This window comes from Ascaphus truei, chromosome 1, assembly GCF_040206685.1.
Source record: "Ascaphus truei isolate aAscTru1 chromosome 1, aAscTru1.hap1, whole genome shotgun sequence".
Classification (NCBI taxonomy): Eukaryota; Metazoa; Chordata; class Amphibia; order Anura; family Ascaphidae; genus Ascaphus; species Ascaphus truei.
The window spans coordinates 320,854,393-320,878,685 of NC_134483.1; the positions used below are offsets into that span (position 1 = coordinate 320,854,393).

A 24,293-nucleotide genomic window follows, 5' to 3' on the forward strand; every position below is an offset into this window, starting at 1 on the left:
TTATAATGTCACCAACGTAGCATATGCCTCAGGGCTCATCATGTTCCTGGGCTGTTAAATACAGTAGCCAAGCACGTTCTCATTTGAAGTTTACATAATTCAGAGAGAGAGAGCAGAGTCGGCGGGACAGGCATGCCTCAGGCATTTGTGGAAAACTGTCATTGGAGCAATAATGGAATTGGTGGAACATTTACTGCACCGACACACTTTATTCGAGCAAATACCCAGTATGTACCTGGCAGATACCTGGAATGCGCCGCTCCTCACCTCTGACAAGCCCCGTTGCGTTTGCCTTCCCAGCCTGGGTTCATGCCTGGCTGACGGGCGGCTGATCTGTTAAATGATAATGATTAGGATTTAATAGGCTGCAATGCTTCGCGTGTCTACCAGATGGCATAAATTCATGAATTGTAATGCAGTATATATATATATACTGTGCAGTATTGCAGCCAGCGGGAATAAAATGCTTCAATCCCTGCCTGGAAAATACCTCAATGCACTTGGGCAGAAAACAGTCACAAACCTCAATACACCCGGGTATACCCGAATTCGTGGGACTAGCCGAGCTCGAATAAAGTGTGTCGCCAGTGTAAAGCGGTAATAGAAGTTAGGGTGAGGATTTTTCTGAGGTGATCAAAAAGAGATCAAGGAAGTAAAGGTGCTTGGGTAGTGCTAAGGAAGATACATTTGGTTTCAGTATGTCCGGTAGATTTAGTTCATCAATATAGGTCAATTAGACTTGATAAGGTGACTTACTGATGGTTACATGCAAATGGTATATCGGTATCACACTTTCAGTTTTTAAGGAATGTAGTATAGATCTGAATCCTAGTATATTTGGGACACAGTCTAGTAGAATAGTGGCGGCAACAGAAGCCGCAAGGGTGGTTGTCTGTGAGCATAGGATTACGATGCTTGGGAGTTGGTCCTCATCAAGGATTAAGGAGTATGCTAAGTCTTATGCAATTTTTTTTAATATTTTTCTGTTTATTTTTAACAGGTTAGCGAAAAAAACAAAATATGGATTGTGGGAGACTCCTGCGTCTTTTGGGAAGGAAAAAAGAGAGTCACTAAGGAAGGCAGGGAGGATTTGGGGTTAAAGGGAGAAGATGTTCAGGTCTTTTGGTTGGGTAAAATTTGGTTATGTTGGCAAAGGGTGTTGCCTTTGATTTTGGAAATGTTAATATGTACAGTAGGAAGCAGCCTGCTATGTTGGTGGTACATGCAGGGGGGAATAATTTGAGGAACATACCCTCTAGTAAGTTAGTTAGGGATATGAGGGGGAATTTTAGTCGATTACGGTTTCAATTTCAGGATATGAAGTTGGTATGGTCAGAAATGGTTCAGAGATGTTACTGGGGGTGAGCTGAAACTTTAAAAGCTATTGAAAGGTTAAGAACTAAATTAAATAAATCAATGGAGAAATCTATCGGAAACTGGGTTTAATATTTTCCACTTCGGTATGGCTAGCAGATTGGAGTCGCTAATTCGTTGCTTTTGGGGTGGATAATGGCCAGTTTAAGGGGTTAAATGGCTTGACAGTGCCGGTGAAACAGGAAGTTCAGAGGCATTTACAATTAAGAAGTGAGGGACTCAAGGATCAGTGGACCTGCAAGGGTTCTGTAGGAGACAAGTGCAGAGGTGAAACCAGGGAGACATATTTAAGGGAAAATAAAAGTTTGCTTTTATTTAGCCCGTGGCCTTAAACAGTACAGCTTAAAAAAAAAAAAAACAGCATGTAAAATAAACAAACAGCCTATCCCTTTCTAGGGGCTAACTCATACTTCCCAGTCCCTATCTGCAGGCTGGGAGCATAGGCCTCTTACCAACCTCTGAAAACAAAGTCCAAAGAAGGACCTGTAGGCAGGGGCTCTTTACATCAGTCTGGTTTTAGGTTGGTGTCTGTGTGGGGTGCACCCTCTGGCGGGTTCCAGGGTTCGCTGTGTCATGAAAAAGAGGGTCTGCTTCCATGGGATCCCTCTCTGACAGCACCCACCTCCTTCGTGCAGATTGAGCAGGAGGCTTTTCTTCCTGACTGATGACCCATGTGGAGACTGCAATTAACCAGCTCCCTTCTGGTCTCATCAGACAGATACAAGCTTTCAATTGGGAGCCATATTTAGACAGGGGTAAAGGCTTTGTCACAGGGTCCTTGGTAGTATAGTACTGTAGGGGCTTTCCTTGCCATGAGCAGTGGACAGATTTAAGTGTACTGGAGTTTGTTGCCATCAGGACAGCAGGATGGCTGGTGTACAGATGCAGACCAGCCATGATAAGTTGGATCTTTGTCTAAATAGACTTATGGTGGAGTTTCAGGAACCTCCTGTATGTTTATACATGTATGTATAATAAAAGCTGTGACCATTTTTTTTCCAAAGAGATTGGTGTTACAGTGGTTAATGGAGAGGGAATATCGAGACTTCTCCACCACACATATGTAAGCTTTAACCTTTCACAACTAATAACTGTTCTCTTTTCAGTCTTTCTATTCACGTTCAATCATTATATTACTGTTAAACATGTAAAACAAAGAGTTACAAGTAGTTACTAATGTATATTGGGGGACAATAAGAACCATAGCTACAACAGCAAAGCAAATCTCTATTTCAAATCTTCGTTCCGGTTGGAAAGGCAAAATGTACTGTATGTACAGTAATAACATTTGAATGACATCCATATTCAATCTGATGTTAATTTCATGATCGTATAATGCTTTCATACAATGTCAGTGTAATAACTGTATTCTTGCATGCCCTATGCTTTGAAATCTAAATGGCTGCATTAGTCACTAACATACCTGTATTATATTTTGCTACTTCCCAGGCAAAATGGCACTATAATACTGGAAACATGGCAATATACTGTCGTGCTATAAAGGAAGAGTTAAAATATGCGCATGTGCAAAAAAATTATGTAAACACAATGACAAAACAAGGGTATAACTAAATTTTTACCTGAATTGCTTTAATTAAATACACACTTTGGGGCCTATTCTAGTAGCTCCAAAGTGTGACAAACCACTTCTAAAGTACACTTTAGAAGTGGATTGGCATGCTTTGCTATTCTGTAAGCCCTTATTGCATGATCAAACCAGATCTAAATGGCTTTTTTTAGAAGCGGTTTAACTCTTGCTCTGACAATCTGATTGGTTTGTGAAAAAAGCCTCAAACGCACATTTTTTTTGCCCACCACTGCTAAAGGTGGTGAGATTGAAATTGCAAGTTACATCCAGAGCCTGAAATATGGGTTTGACTGAGGAACCAAAACCCATAAGTCAGTCTGGGGATGGAGTTAGCACCGATCGGATTGTCAGAGCAAGAGTGAAAACTTGTCTAAAAAGCCTTTTAGACACAGTTGGGGTATACAATATGGGCTTATGGAATAGCAAAGCATGCCAAGCCGCTTTTAAAGTGCACTTTAGAAGTGGGTCGTCACACTTCAGAGCTATTAGAATAGTCCCCTTAGTCTCCGCTGTTACTGTTGTTAAATCAACACAATGGGGAGCTATTTTTTTTTTTGCAGCTTAGCTGAACCGGTGGTTAAGAAAGTTTAATCAATTAATATATTTAGTCCCAGTATATTAAGGTTCTGAGTTTAGCTGCTATCAACATGAGATGAGCAAATGTGTTCAAATTGCATTTGCAGTTTTTTTCTAATGTTTAGAAAAATTAGAAAATTCTGAAATATTTCAAATATTCTCAATTTTTTTATATTCATTTTTTTTAAAACACGAATTTATGAGTATGCTCCCATTTACGAATTTTTGTTTAGAAATTCTTTCAAATTTTCTCCAATTTCAAATTTCCAATTACTTAATTTTTATTTTCAAACAGGGGTAACCTTTTTTTAATGCCAATAAAATTATGAATATTCGAAAAAAAAAAAAAAAGTTATATTTGCGGCTAACACAAATTCGGATGAATAATTTGCCAGTTTCTTTTAGCAACCCTGTTGACTTCTTCAAGGCAATAAATAAAGGTCCATGTTGTAACTATGTATATTGTGGGAGATTGCTACCCTAACTCAGGGGAGCGCAAACTTTTGATGCTGCGCCCCCCTGGCCTCCCCCGGTCTCACGCCCCCTCTCCTACCTGCCAGCTGTGTCAAATGACGCTCCTGGGTCGCGTGACGTCACGTGACCTGCGGCGATGATGGCGGTGACTTCACGTCACATGACCCCGTGGCGTCAAATGATGCCATGTTGCCATGGAGATGCGTCTGAATCCCAGTCAGTGTTACTGTTGCAGAGGCCTCACGCAATCCTGGTATTTAATTTAAAGCCTTGGGGGAGTGCGGGACCTCTTCAACTGCCCGCGCCCCCCCCAGACAAATCTCCCACCCCCCCCTGGGGGGTGCGCCCCCCAGTTTGTGCACCGCTGTCCTAACTAATGCTGATAGTATACATTTAAAGCCTTATTCATGAAGTTGCAAAACTGCCTATTACAGCACTATCGTGCGAAAATAGCCAGCAACTTGAACAAATGTGATGCACACTAACAGCGCTCTACCTACAAGTGTTCACACTTTTTATATGACAAAGAAAACAGAAATGCACTCACAAATTCATTAGAGGTGTTTGCAGATGATTAATGTCACTATCAGCTGCTCTGGTTGAGTTCCTAGTCACTGCGATCCAGCGCAATTCATTCCTGCAGCCTCTTCTCGCTGGCAGCGGGACGTTGCGTCCTACTCCTAGTCGCCTAGTGCCTGCTGTTGACATTACGGGATAGATCCGGGAACTCTAACCACCCTCCTCTCATGCTGTGGTGCTCCAAGCTGCACAAATTCCACCTGACGCGTTTTAGAACACATCCGATCGCTTCCTCAGGAGTCATCTAAAACCTAAAACAAATTTGTAAGTGCATTTCAGTTTTATCTTTGTCATATTAAATACCTGGAAGGTATTACACTAGATCCTGTTTCATTTTATATGTGAAGAGTGATTCTTCAAGCAACACTCGCAATCTATTATCTGAGTCAGAGGACAAGAAAGTGGGAGTAGTGGATCCGCTACAATATATATCCACATGCTTATTTAAAGTATTACATCTTAATGAATAAGGCCCTTAGCATTTTGGAATTCACAATTAGCTATAGAACATTTCAGTTAATTGTTTTGGTCACCAACAAGTCTGGTAACAGAAGTCAGTGGGCGCACAGTATATACTATATGTTTTGACTGAATTAATATTGATTAATTTTAATGATTAATAACTCTTCTTACTGTAATGTTTCCATAAATTAGCACATTGTTAACTCAGGACAACAATGTCTGTTTAGATATTTTTTGGAAGACTCCGCCAAATGTGAAAACTGAAATTAATTGAATAATGTACAAGAAAAGCATTTTTATTAAATTAGTAAACTGTATACCAAAGACATTAATTACAACTTAATGCTGTTTTCTCTATGCAAGAATGGTTTGTAGCACCATGGAGTTTGCTGTCCTCTTACTTAGCTTTCATTCTATAGAAAAATAACAATATATATATATTTTTAAATAAATCAGTTCTGTAGTATTAGATTGCTTGTGACGGCTTGTTCTGATTTTGTGTTTTTTTTTTTTAATTCAACTCTTAATGCCATTTTAATGAGTTTTAAAGCATCCTCTGATTTCTATAGCAGGTTTTAATCCACCTCCCAAGCAATACAAGATCTTTGCAACACTTTAATGTTTGGGATAATTTGTTACAAATGTTCCCTGCAGTTTGAGCTTTAAACTGTAACAATAGATAATGTTACGTTAGTACCTTACCTTTAGTAATATAAGGATACATTGTAGCTGCTGAGTTACATTGACTGCAGCAGCTATTATGTTAGGCACACAATCAGGACTTTGGGCCTCATGCAGTAAGCGTCGATTATGTGAAATCGGCAATCTTACCGATTAGTCATGTTATTGGCGTTTTTTCCTCTCCGTATGCAGTAAGTGCCGAATACATTCAAAATCAACCCGAAAACAAATCCGCCCACTCTCACGATGATTAGCCGATCACACACAGGTGTATCGGCGTGCGTGGCGGGGTGCTGTTAGGTTGCCCAATCACAAATCTTGCTGAATCAGGCGAAACAAGCATGTTTTGGATTGCGCGCCATATTTAAAGGCAACGTGTACTGCTATTCATTCTCTGTGTTGTTGGGAGTGAGAGAGAGAGAGACGCACAGAGCTGGCTGTTTGAACATTTGCATATTGACTGAGAGACTTGTTGTGTATTGGGTGAGCTTTGTCCATTGTTGTTTTGTTTACATCTTTGTCTTGTTTTATATGTGGAAGTGTTTCGTGTGATTGCCTGTACATTTCTTGTCTGTTTTTTGTGAGTGCTGGAAGTATGCCCGCAAAGCGTGGGAAGAGTGATGCTGGTGGGAGTGGGAGTGCTACTCGTGCGAGTACGCGTCGGAGTGAACGTACTGTTCAGGGGAGTGATGTTGCTGAGAGTGAGAGTGGTGTTGCAGGGAGTGGGAGTGCTGGTGCTGCGAGTGGTGTTGCTGGGAGTGGGAGTGCTGTTGCTGGGAGTGGGAGTGCTGTTGCTGGGAGTGGGAGTGCTGTTGCTGGGAGTGGGAGTGCTGTTGCTGGGAGTGGGAGTGCTGGTGCTGGGAGTGGGAGTGCTGTTGCTGGGAGTGGGAGTGCTGGTGCTGGGAGTGCTGGTGCTAGGAGTGTGAGTGCTGGTGCTAGGAGTGTGAGTGCTGGTGCTAGGAGTGTGAGTGCTGGTGCTAGGAGTGGGAGTGCTGGTGCTGGGAGTGCTGCTGGTGGCGCAGTTGCTGATGGGGTGGATGGTGGTGGCGTGCTTGCTGGTGGGCAGCTTTTGGAGGCTCTTCCATTGGAAGAAGGAGAGTCCAATCAGCACCAGCCAAGCTCTGACCCTAAACCTGCTCGGAAGAAACGTGTGGAGAAGCCACGTAATCCTCGCTTCAATGACCAGGAAAATACAGCTCTTGTCACTGGCATTCTGGAGCACTATGACAGTATATATGGACATTTACTAGGTAAGTGTACATTTACATTTATTATTCAAATACATGTGATCCTAGGTCATCTGAGTTTTGTTCATATGCAAATATGGCTTCACAATATCTTTCTATGTTAATTAGTCTGGAAACACAGCTTTTTATCATGCCTTACAAGGACAACTAAACACAGGCGGTCAATTTGCCATAACTGCATACAATATGAATGCAACCTTGCTTACATGTATAGGTTTAGTAGTGAATGCTCATGTGCTTCACATATTACACATAAAACAGCATGTTTGCTATCTCTTGGAACAGCTAGCAGTGTAGGAAACTGGTGCTTATATTATTATTAATTTACCTCATATATTTGATATGTTTTTCAAGGGCGGACAAGTTCAGCAAGCAGAAAAGAAATGTGGGACACAATAGTCATTGGTGTCAATGCGTGTGGGAATCATGTGAGGGACAAGCGGAATTGTCACAAGAGATTTGATGATATTAGGTCCAAATTGAAAAAGAAAATACAACACCAACGCGTGCATGCTACTGGCACTGGAGGTGGGCCCACACCACAACGTCTCATATTAAGTCCATTGGAGGAGCTGCTTCGGGCAAAATTACTTCCCGTCGTCGTGGAAGGCTTACCTGGTGACCGTGATATAGGAATTTACCCCTCACAATTTCCACCAGGTGAGAAATATTACTGTACTAGGCGTGTCGTTGCTTACAGTTATTTTGCATAGTTACACTGCTTTTTATACTGTCTTCACAATATAAGCATACCTGCATCTATATATGTATATGTCTGATTCTGTATATATATATATATCTAAATAGACATATATGTTGTAGTCCTACTAAAAGCAGTAACTAATATAGCACGTGCCATTGCGTGCTCATTTACATGTGAATTCCCAAAATGCATTGCTGCAGTGGAAGCAATTGATGGTGGGCGAAGATGGGGAACAACAGGGTAGTACACATGTGTAACACATGTTAATGAGAAATTATTACTAGCTACAGGTACAGAACAGAAATATGTAGAATATTATTGTGTATTTATTTATTTTACTCCGACAAACATGACATTACTGCCTATTTTAAGCATGCATCAAATATATTGCATGCAACGGCCTACAAACATCACTTGCACTAACACATCTATAGTTGTTTATGAAAAGGTCCATTTTTGCTTTAAGTCATATACAGACAGCATAATGAGGCACACGTATCATATTTTATGTCATTGTTTTCATAACTTCAAAACTGCACACGACTATTTAGCTCATCTACCATTGTGTTAAAGCAGCTGCAATTAATATCTCATCACAGCATACACTTCAACAGAGGGGGTGGGGTTCAGCACACACACTAATTACAGCCTCATTTTAGGGGCAACTTAGTTCACACCATTTTCACCTGTTTCAAGTAATTGAAAGGTGTGGCTCATTAGGCTTTTTGGGGAAGGGAATACCGTTCTTACAACCTGACTAGCACAACTGAAGTTAATCACACTCATTTGAAAGCTTCACTTTAGCTACTAAATGCCCCAAAAACTCATTACTTATCAAACCGTACGTCACACATTAGTTCACTCATATCTATAGTTGAACTACTATCAACGACACATTATCACACACTGCATGTGTTGTCTTGTTTAGTCACAGCCACATTCATGTGTGCCACATCTTATATTAATGTACCACACATATCCTCTACCAAAAGCAACACTTTTTGCAATATGACCACCTTCATGATAACCATTGTGAATGGTCATCTCATGATAGTTATGTACATTATGATACTGATATCACTACACAACATATGATTTTTATGTACAAATTTAATGTATTTTTCCTCACGCATTACTGCAGAACCATAGTATGTTGTATGTTAGGGAACTCAAAACTTCTAAGTACACAGGCATGTACATTGTTATTACAACTATTTATGTTCACTTTCACACACACATTTTGGGTTAAGGAAATGATGCTGTTAGGTACTCATAAATACAGAACATACAATAACTGTTTGTTCAATATTTACACATGTAAATGTAAAACTTATGTTATTGTTATATATAGTTGCCCCTGAAGGACATGTGTCACCTGAGACTGAACAAGTGTCTTCACCTGGGTCAGCCAGCTCAACACACCTAGAAGGTGAGTGTATCAGTTGGTGGCCATATAATATGTGCTCTTCTATATGTTATGTTGTCATGTTCATTATTTGTTTTGCACATCTTCTTTAAATAGGATTACTTAGTGTCAGTGAAAATGAAGTGTAAGGCAACTTGTATTGTGTTAGTGATGTTAACTATCATGTAGGAGTTGTGAGTTTACAGCAAGTTTTCATTCACTCATATTTCATTCTGAGTCCAAACATTATTCTTAAGTCAATGTAGTTTTTAATGTGAGGTTATAAAACGTATGGAAACATGTTAGTTGTTACTTATGACACAGTACAATTACATAGTAACACAGCAGAGATTAACATGACATTTAATAATTTGTACATTTATTTGTAGAACATGATGAAGAGGATTATGATGATGATGATGATGACGCCACCGCCATACACACACAAATAGAAGCAAGTGACCATGAAGACGTTCCAATTGAAACTGTTTTACCGGCAAATCGTCCAGCAAATACGACATACGATGCAATTGTAGCTTCTGAGGGAAAAATTGTGGAAGCAGAAAATCGTCGCCATTCTGACTTCATGACAGTGCTGGAAAGGATGATTGCACTGCAGGAAGAAACAGTTTCACAATTGGCACATCTCCACAGAGTCTTCATTGAAGTGCCGAAACAGTTGCAAAAAATCAACACCTCATTCGAAGCATTAGTTGTTCAGCAAACACAAGCTAATTACTGGAGAATGACTAATGTACCACAATTCAACACCTCCCAGCCAGGATCTGTTCATGCAGGTCAGTTTTCACCACATTCATCTGATATTCATTCACCAGGCCCAAATGTTACCGGTCAAGTAGCAGAGATTGCTGTGCAGGTTCCTGACGACATACTACCACTGCCATCTGTACAAAATCAGCAGCTGACACCTACAAAGGAGCCCACAAAAACAAAATACAAGCAGTTACTACTGACCAGTTTTTGGTCAAAAACAACAAAAGACACACATGAAACAGACCAACCATCACTTGTGCAGTGTCTACCAACTTGCTCACAGTCACTACCCAAAAGCCCTGTACTGTAGGTGAATCACTGCCCAAAAGCCCTGTAGGTGAATCACTGCCCAAAAGCCCTGTAGGTGAATCACTGGCCACAAGCCCTGTAGGTGAGTCACTGGCCACAAGCCCCGTAGGTGAACAGTCACTGCCCAAAAGCCCTGTAGGTGAGTCACTGCCCACAAGCCCTGCCCGTGAAGTGCCAGAGGCCACTCAAAGTGGCTCTGCTGTGCCTAAAGTTGGTGGCAAAAGAAAAAGGAAAATTCAAGAGACAACAAGCAGGCCTGTTACTCGCTCGCAAAAGGAACAAAAAAAATAAATGTTCTAATTCAGAAAATATGTCTTTGGCCTTGTTTTGTTGACTTCACATTATCTAATTACTATTGTATGTATGCTGAAGACTGTGTTGTTTCCAAACTTTCAAGTATGTTCTTGTACACGTGAAGTTTTGGAAATGTTTACACTCCTAATTAATGAATAGTGTTCTAAATATTTATGTTTTAATCGTCTGTTCAGTAATGGTCCACCAGGAGCCAGTTGCTAAGTTTAGAGAAGCTGCCATTGACTTTGCAGCAAAACATTGCATTTGGGTGTGTTAATTGATGTAATCATTGCATGTGCATATTATTTTCATGCAATTATAAAAGCACCTATTTAACTGCAAACATCTTTCTTGTACGTGTACAGCAGGATTTTGTGTTACATATTACTTACCTTTGCTGCCCATTGTAATGTTGTCCTTTAATCATTTATGTGTTCTTGTTTCAAGAACATCTCTGAATTGATACTAATATATATGTAGTATGTATTGATATATGCACACACACACACACACACACACACACACACAGACACACACTGTGTGTGTGTGTGTGTGTGTGTGTGTGTATATATAGTGCTATATAAACTGGTATAGATGTATTTACAAGAAACATACACTTCATGCTTCCTTGTGAAAACACAGTATTTTAATAATACAGGCCTAATGTTTGAGAAGTATACTAAGTGTGAGCCTCTAACATTATTGGGCGCAAACAAATGTTTATTACTTAATTCACTCATGTTTATCACCATTTAAATAGGTTTCATACAAGGCCTACTTACTGCCATCAATATGTTGTGTGTACTCCAGCAATATTTAAAAAAAAAAAAAAATATTACTTTTTATATATATATATAATATATATAAAAAAAAAAAAAAATTTTTTTATATATAATATATATATATATATACACATACACATACACACAATATACATATAGTACAATATACACTTTATATATATATATATATTTATGAGATAGATATATTTATATATATATATAGATACACACGTATTTAAACTCATGCAGACAGGGACTTAACCAGACTTTCAAATACACACAGAAATGTGGGAAAAAAACATTTCATTTTGCAGGTGTGTGTATTTACTGATATGGCTGTCTAAGCACTATTTTCACACAGTGCTCATTGTTATTTTGCAAGAAAACTCAATGTTACTGAATGAAAAGTGTACTAATGTTTTCAAAAACGAGATAAAAAAAGGATACATGTTTGTCCCACATGCGGCTATCACTAACCACAAATGTTCAAGCAATTATAACTAGAAATCCAATTGGCGTTTGAAATAAGGAGTTACAGTTTATACTTTTGTTGACCTTGAAAAGGAAACACAGCAATTTGTTAGCCACTGAGCAGTTTCATTTTGATGAGCAAAGAACAGATACCTGCACACATCTTTTGTGCTACTCTGCAATGGCTGATGAATTGGTGACAATTATGAATCCGAATTTAGGTTATAAATACATGATTTCAGAAGCTATTTTATCAACTTGCGGACATCAAGCAAGCACACGCCAAATCTATGATTTGATTCGAGCAAAATATCCTTATTACCAAAACCGTCGGCATGCGCGCAATTTTAATTCATCAATAAGATTCACTTTATCAACAAATGACTTTTTTGAACGTGTGCAGGATAAGCTAGAACACAACTATGGTTTCTGGAAGATTGCCAAAGAAAAACATTTCACCGTGAAAGAAGGCACATATATTGTGGTTAAAGGCATATTTATTCCTAATGCCAATAGCAATGGATCCGCTACTACTGTTCCGTGTGAATCGATAGCTGCTGCAATATCTGCACCCTCCATTCCTGAAACCCACATTGTACATGAACATAACTACTATGATTCTGTACCAAGCCTTTCAGCTGAAAATGCATTGGAATGGGTACCCGAAGAAATGAACCTACCTCCCGACCAATTGTTTGAAGAAAGCAGTGGCGATTCCTATGAGCGCTTCATGGAGGAGATGTGTTTCATACTGGATTCAGCGTTTGGGTCAAGCGTGGATGAAAATGCCTTGCATTTCTGGAGTGACCAGTTGCAGGCAGACGAAGAGTTAATTCTAGAAGAATGGTAAATATAACAATCGTTATGCGTTGACTCTGCGTTTACATTTTTTTTTTTTGTCTAACCACCATTTTCCCTTTCAATGCGTGGATACAGCGTAACATAGCAGACTGCATAACATGTAGCGATCACAAATAAATTGTTTCCGAATACAATATAGTAGAACCTGAAAGAGTAGTACACATTGCTGACGGAATAAATATACGTACTTTCCTATCACTTTAAACATATTAGCAAAATTTTACCATAACTCTAACACATACCTGTTTTGTTATCATGCTACATCTACAACATTTAAAAGCGGGTCCACCACGTATGACGTGGGACCCTTGTCATGGCCCAAGGCGTCCTTAAAAAGGATTACGGATGTAAGTCCCGCCCCCAAGCGACGTGCGCGCCTCAAAGCCTATTGGCTGTCATGTTTTGTTATAGTAACGGTAACTGCAGTGTGTCATACAGTGGGGGCGTCAACTGGGCGTTAGCCGAATGTTAATTGAGTGGGAGGAGTGTTAGCGTGCGTTTCACGCTGGTTTAACATGACGTCACACGTATTGCATTTGCGCATTGTGTTATCGGCCGTCCTTTCTGTCCAAACACGTCTGTTTAAAAAGAATACAGATGTACTCGTTTAGAACGAATGTAGTTTCGTATTCATTGTATTTGAAATAAAGATTGTATGTTTAATCATATTTTCAACCTGTATTGAACGCACAACGTACGCTTTGTTTTGCGCATGCGCAAACAGTTAGTGCAGCCAAGCCTGAAGTGCGTGCGCACACTAAGATGTGCGCGCACATTTTTCAGTATACAGGCAACGTTCACATCATATACATAGTTATGCCTGCTACAAATTTAAGGAAACATTACATACTGATGTACACTTGTACTTCTAAAATATAAGTGAGTGACGTGTGTATGTACACAATCATATAGAGCTGTGTAACGCGTTGTCACGGATACATATATAGTAAGGTGCCATCTTTGACCATCATGTGTTTGCTGTATTTCAGAGATGTCGGGGAAGATACAATCGGATCAATGTATGATTTCAGAAGAGTCTACCTTTATATGAGATGATTGTGAGGAGGAGCCACCGACTACTATACTACATATGGAACTAATTTTATATTGCTTGCAGCGCTTATTAACAAACAATTAAAAATGTAATACACTTATGCCTATATTGCATAAGCACTTAATTAACATAATGATGTTGCAAAATAGTGCCTCATGAATTTTTATTGAGTGTTCTTTAATGACTACTATCATTTTATGGCATGGTGTGTTTTATATATAACAACCATTCCCACTCTGCTAACACATTTGTGTATTCTATTGTGTAATGGAACGTATGACTGTCGAAACTATGTAACAATAATAATAAGAATAATAATAATAATTATAATATGAGCATGTTCATGTATAGCGCTGCTAGTTGTACACAGCGCTTTACAGACACATTTTTCAGGCTCAGGTCCCTGGCCCGTGGAACTTACAATTTATTTTTGGCCGCCTGAGGCACAGGGAGATAAAGTGATTTGGCCAAGATCACAAGGAGCCGACACCGGGAATTGAACCAGACTCCCCTGCTTCAAACTCTCAGTGCCAGTGTGTGTCTTTACTCACTGAGCCACTCCTTCTCCCAATGTAAAGGACACTTACAACCAACTAGCCCTTTATTGTTAAAAATCTCTTGTTACATGGGTATGTTGATAAAATGGTTTGGGACTGTAGCAATTAATGTTATTGGCCAGATGTTGTGGTCCCCTACAATGCATGATGTTCTGAATATGACATCAACATCATGTAATGAAGTACGTTTCTGTGTATATTTCATTAACCTAACTAACTATAGTTTACTGTGTTTATTAAACTTTCTAAAAATACATCGTATAGTCAATATGATGATATAAGCTACCATAATAAAGCTGGTGTTATCATTTGTCGGTGTTATACATGGATCCTACACAAATTGATTCAGACACAAACAGTTGTCTTAAAAAGTGTGTCTATGCTAATGTGCACGTGATTGACGTTACAATTGTGAGAATACTTGATAATTATCATCATGATAATGATGAAGTGACGTGAATTATATAGCAAAAATATTACCAACATTGTCATATAGGTAAATTAGAAATGCTAAATGACAGTAACATTTGCAACAAAATAGTGTTTTCTGTTCACAGTTTTACACTTGGTACATGTAGGACACATCCACACACGTGTGACTTATACATACACATGTCACAAATTTAAATTCATGTTGACTATTAATTCCTAGCATTAAAAAACACCTACATTGCTAAATATAAGATGTAGTACGCATTGTTGTGATTACAGGCATTCATGCATGGAGTGTTATGATCAGTCAATTTCATCCGTGATGAATGAGCTCCCGTAAGTAAACAAATAAGTACAGTTATCCCCTTTTCTCCAAACAGCTCTATATTACATGAATGGAATTTATAAGGAAACATACATAAAATGTGATAAAATGTGAGTAATCATTTTCGAATACAATGCACATGAAAGCTCAAGAGTAGCTAAATGCATATAAATGATACAGAAAGTACATGTATGTTACATTTGTCTTTAAAACAATATGTTGTGTTTTTACTTCAAATAATTATAGGAAGATTGAGGTAGGCACATCTTATGAGAGATGTCAGCAAATATACATACCATGATCAGTCATACTGGAGATATACCTATAATGCAAAGGAACAATATATAAATTGCAAACATTGACATGCCATCTTCAGTACCGTAAACAACACAGCAAAGTGTGTATTTGGTGTTAAATGTGCAACACCATGTATATTTAATCACATTCAAAATGTAAATGAGCCTGGTGTACACATCATATGGATGTACATGTTACACTGCACCAATAACATTGTATGTAAGCATACTAGAAGCATGAATGAGTATGGGCATAATATGTGTATTGTGTTAGCATAAGGAACAACACAATGCTAAAATATTAGTGCTTTGTTACCCCAGTTGTATTCACATACACACAACTAAAGTACAATTGAAGAGGGATTATATAACCTGTGCAACAATAACATACCGGTGCCACATCCCTTTGTGCACACAGCAGAGAAAAGAAAGGTGTGCAACCCATATTCATCTGTGTCCTAACAGAAGGTTATATAAAAAAACATTATTGTTAAGATAACATAATGTAAGTATAAAAGTAGAACTTGGAACATATCTGTTTTTACTTACAAGAAAAAAATGAATTGATGAGATTCTGGCGTGTCTGGCCACCACTGGCTGTTTGTTCATTTTCAGCAGCTACATGGGTGGGATGCTCGTCTACCAAAGGCTCAGCTAGGTCTGATTGTACATTGTGCCTGAGTGCAACATTGTGCAAAATGCAACAGGCAAGGATAATATCAGAGACTTTTTGAGGCTTGTATAGAAGAGCCCCACCAGTTCTGTCCAGACACCTAAATCTGGTCTTGAGTAGGCCAAATGTCCTCTCTATAACAGATCTTGTAGATATATGGGCTGCATTGTACCTCTCCTCTGCTTCAGTTTGAGGGTTTAGCACCGGAGTCAAGAGCCACGGCCTAATTCCGTATCCTGAGTCACCTATAATGAATGGAGCACACATAAGCTGACATTAGTGATCAAATGGTACAATGCCAACATTCCTAAATAAAAATGTGTTTTGTGTTATAACATGTAAATGTGTACTCACCCAGCAGCCAACCATATTCAAAATGTCCCTCTTCGAACGCATGGAAGACTGAAGAGTTCCTCAGGATAGAGGAATCGTGACTGGAACCAGGGAATTTGGGTACCACATGCATTATCCTCATCGTCGCATCACATACCACCTGTACATTGAGTGAATGGTAGTGCTTCCGATTGCGGTACACATGCTCACTCTGACTAGGTGCAATCAAAGCAACATGTGTGCAATCGATTGCACCCAGCACACATGGTATCCCTGCTATATTATAAAAGCCAGTCCTGACTTCCAGCCACTCTGTCGCCTCTGTAGGAAAATGAATATAATTCCTAGCGCGTCTATTGAGTGCATAGAGAAACTGGGTCAAGGCCCGCGAGAATGTAGATTGCGAGACCCCGCCCACTATGCCCACAGTTGTCTGGTATGACGCGGAAGCAAGATAATGTAATGAGCACAGCATTTTAACAAGCCCAGGGACTGCACGACCTCTGGCTGTGAAAAAATCTAAATCTCCCCTTATCTCCTGATAAAGAGCTAAGATTGCTGCTGAACTCAAACGATAGCGACTTACAATCTCCTCCTCACTCATCCCATCTAACAGGGTTCTCTCCCTGTACAGACGCGGACGAGGCACAACTTGTCTCCTCTGTCTTCTCCTCTGATCTCCTGTCCCTCTCCCTGTCCCTCGGCCTGTCCCTCTCCCTGTCCCTGTCGTATCCGCGTCACTGTCCCTGTCACTGTCCCTCGGTGTGTCCCTCCCTTGCCCTATATGATTGTCTTCATCATCAAGCATGTCATAGAAAAGAATGTTCCTCCGTCTCCTAAACAATCTCAACATTTTGAAATGAGTAGCTGTGAATGAGCAGGTAATGGGCGTCCTTTAAATAGGTATAATGATGTCAGGTGACATAGTAAAATGCAAGGTTTTACATGAACATAATAAAGTACTTGTGTGGCAAGCTGTGTGCAGTTGTTGTGTGTATTCTGCAGGGAATGATGATATTTGCCAATGATGTGACGTGATGCTTTGTAGAAACATTGCTTGCAAATAAATAGTTGCATGTGCAATGCATGTAAAACTTGTGAACGCAAGAGTCAGTCATGTAATGAGACAAAAAGGCTGAGATTGATGTGGGAAAAGTTTTGTGTAACATGTGTAATTAGCCATGTTATTGTGACATGTTGCCAACAATGAATAGTCGTGTGCATATGCATGCATTTGTGTAATGAGGATAGTTGCTATAGAATGAGTTTACAAGGTGTCCCAATGATGAATTACTGTACATGTGTGTATAAGTTAGGTTGAAGTGCTTGTAATGCAACGGTTATAATGTAAATATGCAATGTGATTGCGCGTCCAATAAGTGACGTCATGAAAATAGGGAGGACCAAACGTAGATGTAAACATGAGAATTTAGATGTACATGAACGTTTAAAGATGCGTGACACATTACAAGCATTGTGTAATGTAAAGGAACATGAATATACGGTGTATGTGTGACATGTGTGACATGTGTAACATCATGTAAACAATTGTCGATCAATTCAGTAAAATGTGTGCTATGATGTGAGGTTCTCCTTTAAGAGTTGAGTATAGTATTTTCCCTTGCCACATCATCACATGATGAGTAATGTGACCCGCAAATGCTGCAAACATGTAAAAGTATAATGTTATGCAAATAATACACGTCAGCCGTGACACAATGCAGGGAATGCCCCCCACACTGTAATGCAAATGACGTTTGTATTGTGAGCAATGAAACGTAAACAGTACTATACTGTTATACGTCCCCGCTCCATTGACTCCATTGATGTACAGAAGATTTTTTTTTTCTAAGTGCCGTTCCGGCAGCCTTAGCGATCGTTCTCCCGTCCAAACTGCCAACTTTAGTTGGCGGGAGAAATCGGCCATAACATCTCAATTTCGTAGTGCCGATCAGCCCCGATAAGCTGATTTTTTTTGTTGAATCCAGCCGATTTAAAAAAGTGGCGATCAGTGGCGAAAACAGGCTTATCGGCAGCCGACTGGCCATAACAAAATAATCGGCTCCGAAACCTGGCGAAATCAAGCACTTATCGGCGCTTACTGAATCTCAAACCCAATTTTGGCTATAAAATGGTGATAATTCCCTTATCAACGCTTACTGCATGAGGCCCTTTGACAGATTTATAATAGGAGCATCAAACGATTGGCAGCTTAGGTTACAACGTAGAATTATACATTGTCACATGCATTACATATACAAATAAAACAAAATTTAAAGTTGGAAATTAGTATTGCTGCTTTAACAGTGTAAATGATGGATGTGAAGAGAGGATTTGAGATTCCTATGGAATTAGATATCTTATGAATTACATACTTTGTTTTTTTCATCCCATTCAACTCTCATTAATTTGAAATAAAACATCAGAATTATATTTGACCTATCAAATGTAGAAATATAAATAATCGGTGAGAGCAGCCAATAAATTGGAAATGTTAATTATTAGTTCCACTTCACAAGGTTCACTCATGCAGCAACAGAGAACAACACCCTCAAAAGGTATGTTATGTTTAAAAGTTTTTCAAATTTAAGGCAAACACAATGATGGACCCACACAATCCCTGCCAGCTCTAACCCTAACACCCACTGCATCGTGTGTGCGTGCGTGCGTGCATGCGTGCGTGCATACGTGCGTGTGTGTGTGTGTGTGTCAAACGGAGTACTGCTGGGTGTGACCAAATGTAACAACAGACACAAATTTCCAATGCTACAGCCAATATGACAAAATATACATAGTTAAATACTTAACTTTGGCCAAAGCATTATACTGTAAGCCTGCAGCCACGTCACGGCATGACCAGTATGCAGGTCCTAACACTATCTAATATCAAGAAAATAATGACCAACAGTAAAATGTAACTCACTTTTATGTAAAATAGAAATCAGCATAAAAATATTGACATGAAACCTGTTCGGGAAGAATACTTAATAGTATTAGTGTAACCCGTTATATTATTTTTTTTGTTTCAATTTATTTTTATTGTTTTAGAGAGACATAACAAATATATAGTCTTGGAATACATATGATGTTTTAACAGTGTCACTTGTCCATACAACAAAGAGCATTAACAGTTCGTCATCTGAAATAAAATAATTGATATAACACGGTAAAGGAGCTGGAACCGGAGCAGCAGGTAAAGGAGCTGGAACAGGAGCAGGAGGTAAATCTGCCTGAACCGGAGCCGCATGTAAAGGAGCTGGAACAGGAGCAGGAGGTAAATCTGCCTGAACCGGATCAGCAGGTAAAGGAGCCGGAACTGCAGCAGCAGGTAAAGTAGCTGAATCAGATCAGGAGGTACAGGAGCTGGAGCTGTACACTTCTGGCAGAACTACAGTGAGGTTTAAGGTCACTGCATCCTCCTCTTGCAGCTTTTCCTCACCAGTGACTTCCATGGAGCTTTCCAACTGTACAGATGGGTGTCTGTGTGATTGTCCTTCAGGAAAGATACATATAACAACATTTATATTAAGTTTGTGTGAATAAACATCAATTTCTTTGCATCTTAAGATCCCTTTAATATGTTGAATAGTATACTGTTCTATTAATTATTTAACATACTGTAAATCTATTTTGTACAGTTTATTTATGTGGTGTAATAAGGATTAGATAACAGTAATATGGGAATAAAATATTAAAAACATTAGTAATGTGCCTAGTATGGTCTACAGTATACTTGAAAATTGTGAGGTCATAATGTAAGCATGTCACATACTGTATAGGTTATTGTTAGATCTACCACTATATACTTTGTATGTGTGAGTACCATGCAAATAGTACAGTAATCATATGTGTGTCTGATCTACAAGGTTGTGTATATTGTTACATGTATACATTAGATTGATATACGCTGTATAATATATGTAGTCTGTTTTTACTTACCAGGTTGCTCCTCTGCAATATCCTCTATGTCCATCAGTGCTGGAAGGTCGACTAACTGTGAAGGTGAGATCACAGCCATCAAGCTTCTCTCATATGGTGAGAGTTTCAGCTTTGGTGGTTGTCCCCCACCTGTGTGCCTGGTCTGGGCACCATGATCAGCCAGTTTTTTTTCCAGCTTCCTCTTACTGTATGGCCATTTCTCCTTTAGCATGTCCACAATTGGGACAATATTGCTCAGGGCATTTATTTCAGTAAGGATTTGGCTCCATACGTTTTTTTTTTTTTCTCAGAAGTTATTTTATTGGAGCACAGATCCTCAATTAATGAAGATCTCCAATTCCTCATCAGTAAATGTAATGCTTCTGATTCTTCCATCAGCAAGATCAGCAGCAGCTGTAGAGGTGAAAGCCTCCTCAGCCATGTTCATGCCTTTAGGGTCGGACACTAATGGCTTACATCCTCCCTACGTATTGTGTACAGTAGAGGCAGCGATTATTCTAACAAAAACCAGTGGCAATTCCCCAAAAGACCCAGGTACACCCAGGTACATTCTGAATACATTTCCTTAAACTAGCCCCAGCATTTCTGCATTGATTAATGGCCTATCAGATTAACAGCGGGGGTCCCTGGCAGTCCCATTCAAACTGAATTGGATTGCCAGGGATCCCTGCTGTGTTAATCCTATGGGTCGTTAGTCAATGCAGAAATGCCTTAAACGTGCCTCAAACTAGCCCAGAACATACCCAGCACATACCCAGCACATACCCAGAATGTAACCCGGCTAGTTTACGGCAAATGTTAGAATAAACGTTGCCTCTACTGTATCTATTTTAATTTTTAACGTGCACATGGACATTACGTTTAGGTGTGCACATGCGTTCGTGGCTGGAGCACATATCGTTAATTGGAGCGTATGTTCAATGTTTCCCAAGGTGCATGTGAGGTATATTGATTATGACGCCTCTGCGCTATTAATGTACTCACTACTGCATATAATACTATGATACTGCTTTTGGTGTCGGACTCTATTTTTGCATATTAATAGCTTTGTGGATGCGCGTTAAACTGAGGAAAAATAACGTCTGTTACCTACAGTATTTATTTGCCCTGAGTTAACAGAGCTTTGTGGATCTAGCCCTAAGTCGCACTATAGGTTTCCTTTTCGGGATAGGAGTTTGTATTTGAAGGTTCACAACAGTTGGGTGAAGATGAACATGGGCACTAGATTTTTCCTGGAGTCCCAAAATGCTGATGATTTCCTTTACAGGCCTTTAAAGCACTCTAGTGCACACATTCATGTGCGCATTTGTTGCAGAGGACTTTTTCAAAAGCCTGTATAATGAAAAGGAGACCAACCTTAGTTTTATACAAATTCTAACAGGCATGAGTTCTAGCAAAAAAAGATGCAACAATATTAATCAGACACTCCTTAGGGCAAATAATCAAAAATTACAAAACATTTCCTACTGCATTTGAGAAACCTCATAGAAGCAGATTCCCCAAATCATTGTGACTACACTTGTTTATTGATTCAAAATGAGCTTCAATGTTTGTAAATCAGAAACTTTTCTTCAACAATGCTGTGATTTTAATTACATTTTTACATTCTGCCAAGTGCTCCAATTGGTATTTTCTGTTTAAAATTTGGACATCTGGCTACAGATGTAGTAAGACTTACTGTTTTCGGTGCTGCAATCATGTGCGGCTGCTAGACTGTACCATAGCTGCGTGTGATTACGGCCCCAAAAACAGTAAGCGACCCGGTAGGATTAACTCTACGGGGGTCCACGCATACTTCTGCATGAGACCCCCGCAGTGTTAATCCTACCGGGCCAGGCACCAGTCTGAGAGAGCTGCTCAATTGGACAGAAGCTGTCTCTCTCCGTGTCTCCCCGAGCTGCTCGGAAGGTGAAAAGCAGTCAGTCTGGTCTGTCCTGCCCCGATAACGAATATGGATATCTGCGTCAAAAGGGGGGATACTATAGGACTATATTCGGTCATCTATGTAATCAAGCGGGTTGGACTGTACATTTAAATAATCTAAATATCCTGTCAGAACCCCTTGATGACGTAGATCATCAAACATGGTCTTTTAGTATTGTCCCTTGTGACATAGATTCTGATATTTGGGTATCTATATTATCAAGGGGCAAGACAGACTGGACAGATACAAAAAAAGAATATATGTACAGTACACAATTTAAATAAATTACTTATCTCCCTTCATTACCTTAGTGGCTAACCACTACATTAATGAAGGGTTAAAACCATCCTCCCTGGGGCAAGTATATTGGTCACCTTAAAGGAAAGGAATCACATGGTACATGATTGGTTGGTGTGTACCATATGGTAACTTCCCTTTAAGGTGACCTCATCCCAAAAGGTAAGGAATCACATGGTACACCAACCAATCAGCTTGCTTGATCTACCATGTGATTCCATCAAGTTTGTGTTAGGAATCTGAGTTCTCAGCGCCGTCCGCGCAACACACAGACTACCCTCAGGGAGACTCAGGGCGCGCAGTGCAACCTCTGCATACCTGCCTCCACAGGCCATCATCACCTCCGTCGCGCAGGGCCCCTTCCCTCAACGGCCCCACTGCTCCTCCTCCTTCTTAGTGGCAGACGCGGGTTCTCCGTCCCGCACGCACACGTGTGTCCTCCTCCAACACTGCTCGCGTGCACACACAGCTTACAGAGCGCACGCCCAGCATACTCTCTTCTACTTCCACTCCTGCTATGAGGCTCTGCCCCCATACACCGCACGGGTGTAATCAGAGTGCTACCAGTGCTCACCTGGGTTGTATCAGCCACACCTATCCAGAGAGGCTCCTTGCAGTCCTCCTGACCCGCCTCCATCCCTGATTGGTCAGCCCAGCATTATCTAGCGTCTCTGAGCCCTCACTCATCGCTCGACATAGTCTCTGTATGGATGTGGTTGGTGTACTCTCAGTTACTACAGGTTTTGACACGGCTCGTACGACTACCCCCTTTGGTGCTCGACTTCGGCTCTCCTTGGACTACGTATTCTCTGGCATCCCACGATCACGGCTTGGACTTCAACCTTCCTCATCTCTCCGCTCCCTGACCTCGGCAAGGCAATCACTATTCTACTCCTATAATCGGTACCGGCAAGTATTGTCTACGTTACTTATATTTGGCCTGGCAACGCTTAACACCACACTCCGGACTCACTCCCTTTGCTGCGGGTGCGTGTATCCCTACTTTCCTCTTCGGCACAGGGTACGGGTCTGGTCTGCGGGCAGCACCGGCGTAACATTATGTTGATCCCACAAGACGCAAACCAGACTGAACTAAGGCAGTTTCTCTCCGATCTGATTCAGCAAACCCAAGCCATGGCGGATCAAATTGTGGCATTAACGCGTCAGGTTGTGGTACTCTCGTCCCGAATACCAGCTGACCCCTCTTTTGGTGTTAACTCCCAGCCCGCAAGCGCAGCAGTTGCTAGCAGCTCTGACGTAAAAATTCCGCCTCCCAAACCCTATGCTGGCGAACCGCAAGAATGTAGGGGTTTTCTCAACCAGTGTGAGGTGCAGTTCGAAATGGCTCCCCATCACCTCGATACTGGACTTAAGAAGGTAGCCTACATTTATAACTTGCTGATGGGCAGCGCCCTGGCTTGGGCCTCCCCGGTCTGGGAGCCACGTTCTGACCTTACCCAGGATTATTCAGCCTTTAAGGCAGAGTTCCAACAAGTATTCGATTCCCCCGCATGCCGGGAGATGGCATCTGTTTCTCTCCTTCAGATAACGCAAGGTCGACGAATGGTGACACAGTATGCCGTGGAGATCCGGACTCTCGCAGCCGAGACCTACTGGGGACAGGAGGCTCTCGTCTCTGTATTCTGGCAAGGCCTGGCTGATCCCATCAAGGATGAACTTGCTCGAATACTCAGGCCAGATCAATTGGAGGTTCTCATCGAACTAGCAGTCCAAGTGGATCAACGCATCCAAGTACGCCGCTCCGAGCGTCAGCACTCATTTTTCTAACTTCCAAACTCCCTTCCAAAGTACTCCTGTGGGTACAAGTACCACCACTCCTCTTTGTCCTGCCTCAAAGCTACCTGAGCTGAAGCAACTGGGGG

At 40.5% G+C, this 24,293-nt stretch overlaps 2 protein-coding genes across 2 annotated transcripts in view; both read left to right on the plus strand.

The window, feature by feature from the left end:
- Window positions 1–24,293, plus strand: part of RASGEF1B (RasGEF domain family member 1B) — a 629,898-nt gene that overhangs the window by 16,003 nt on the left and 589,602 nt on the right. The window lies entirely within an intron of this gene.
- Window positions 9,017–19,587, plus strand: LOC142468483 (uncharacterized). Its single transcript, XM_075575093.1, has 3 exons — window positions 9,017–9,113; window positions 9,479–10,164; window positions 19,423–19,587. Exons 1-3 carry the CDS (start codon window positions 9,017–9,019, stop codon window positions 19,585–19,587), a joined length of 948 nt encoding a protein of 315 aa, XP_075431208.1.

Coding starts and splice junctions, on each gene's coding strand:
- LOC142468483 (XM_075575093.1), top strand. CDS start 9,017: ATGTTATTGTTATATATAGTTGCCCCTGAAGGACATGTGTCACCTGAG. Junction 9,114..9,478: donor CAGCTCAACACACCTAGAAG/GTGAGTGTATCA, acceptor ATTTATTTGTAG/AACATGATGAAGAGGATTAT. Junction 10,165..19,422: donor AGTCACTACCCAAAAGCCCT/GTACTGTAGGTG, acceptor AACACGGTAAAG/GAGCTGGAACCGGAGCAGCA.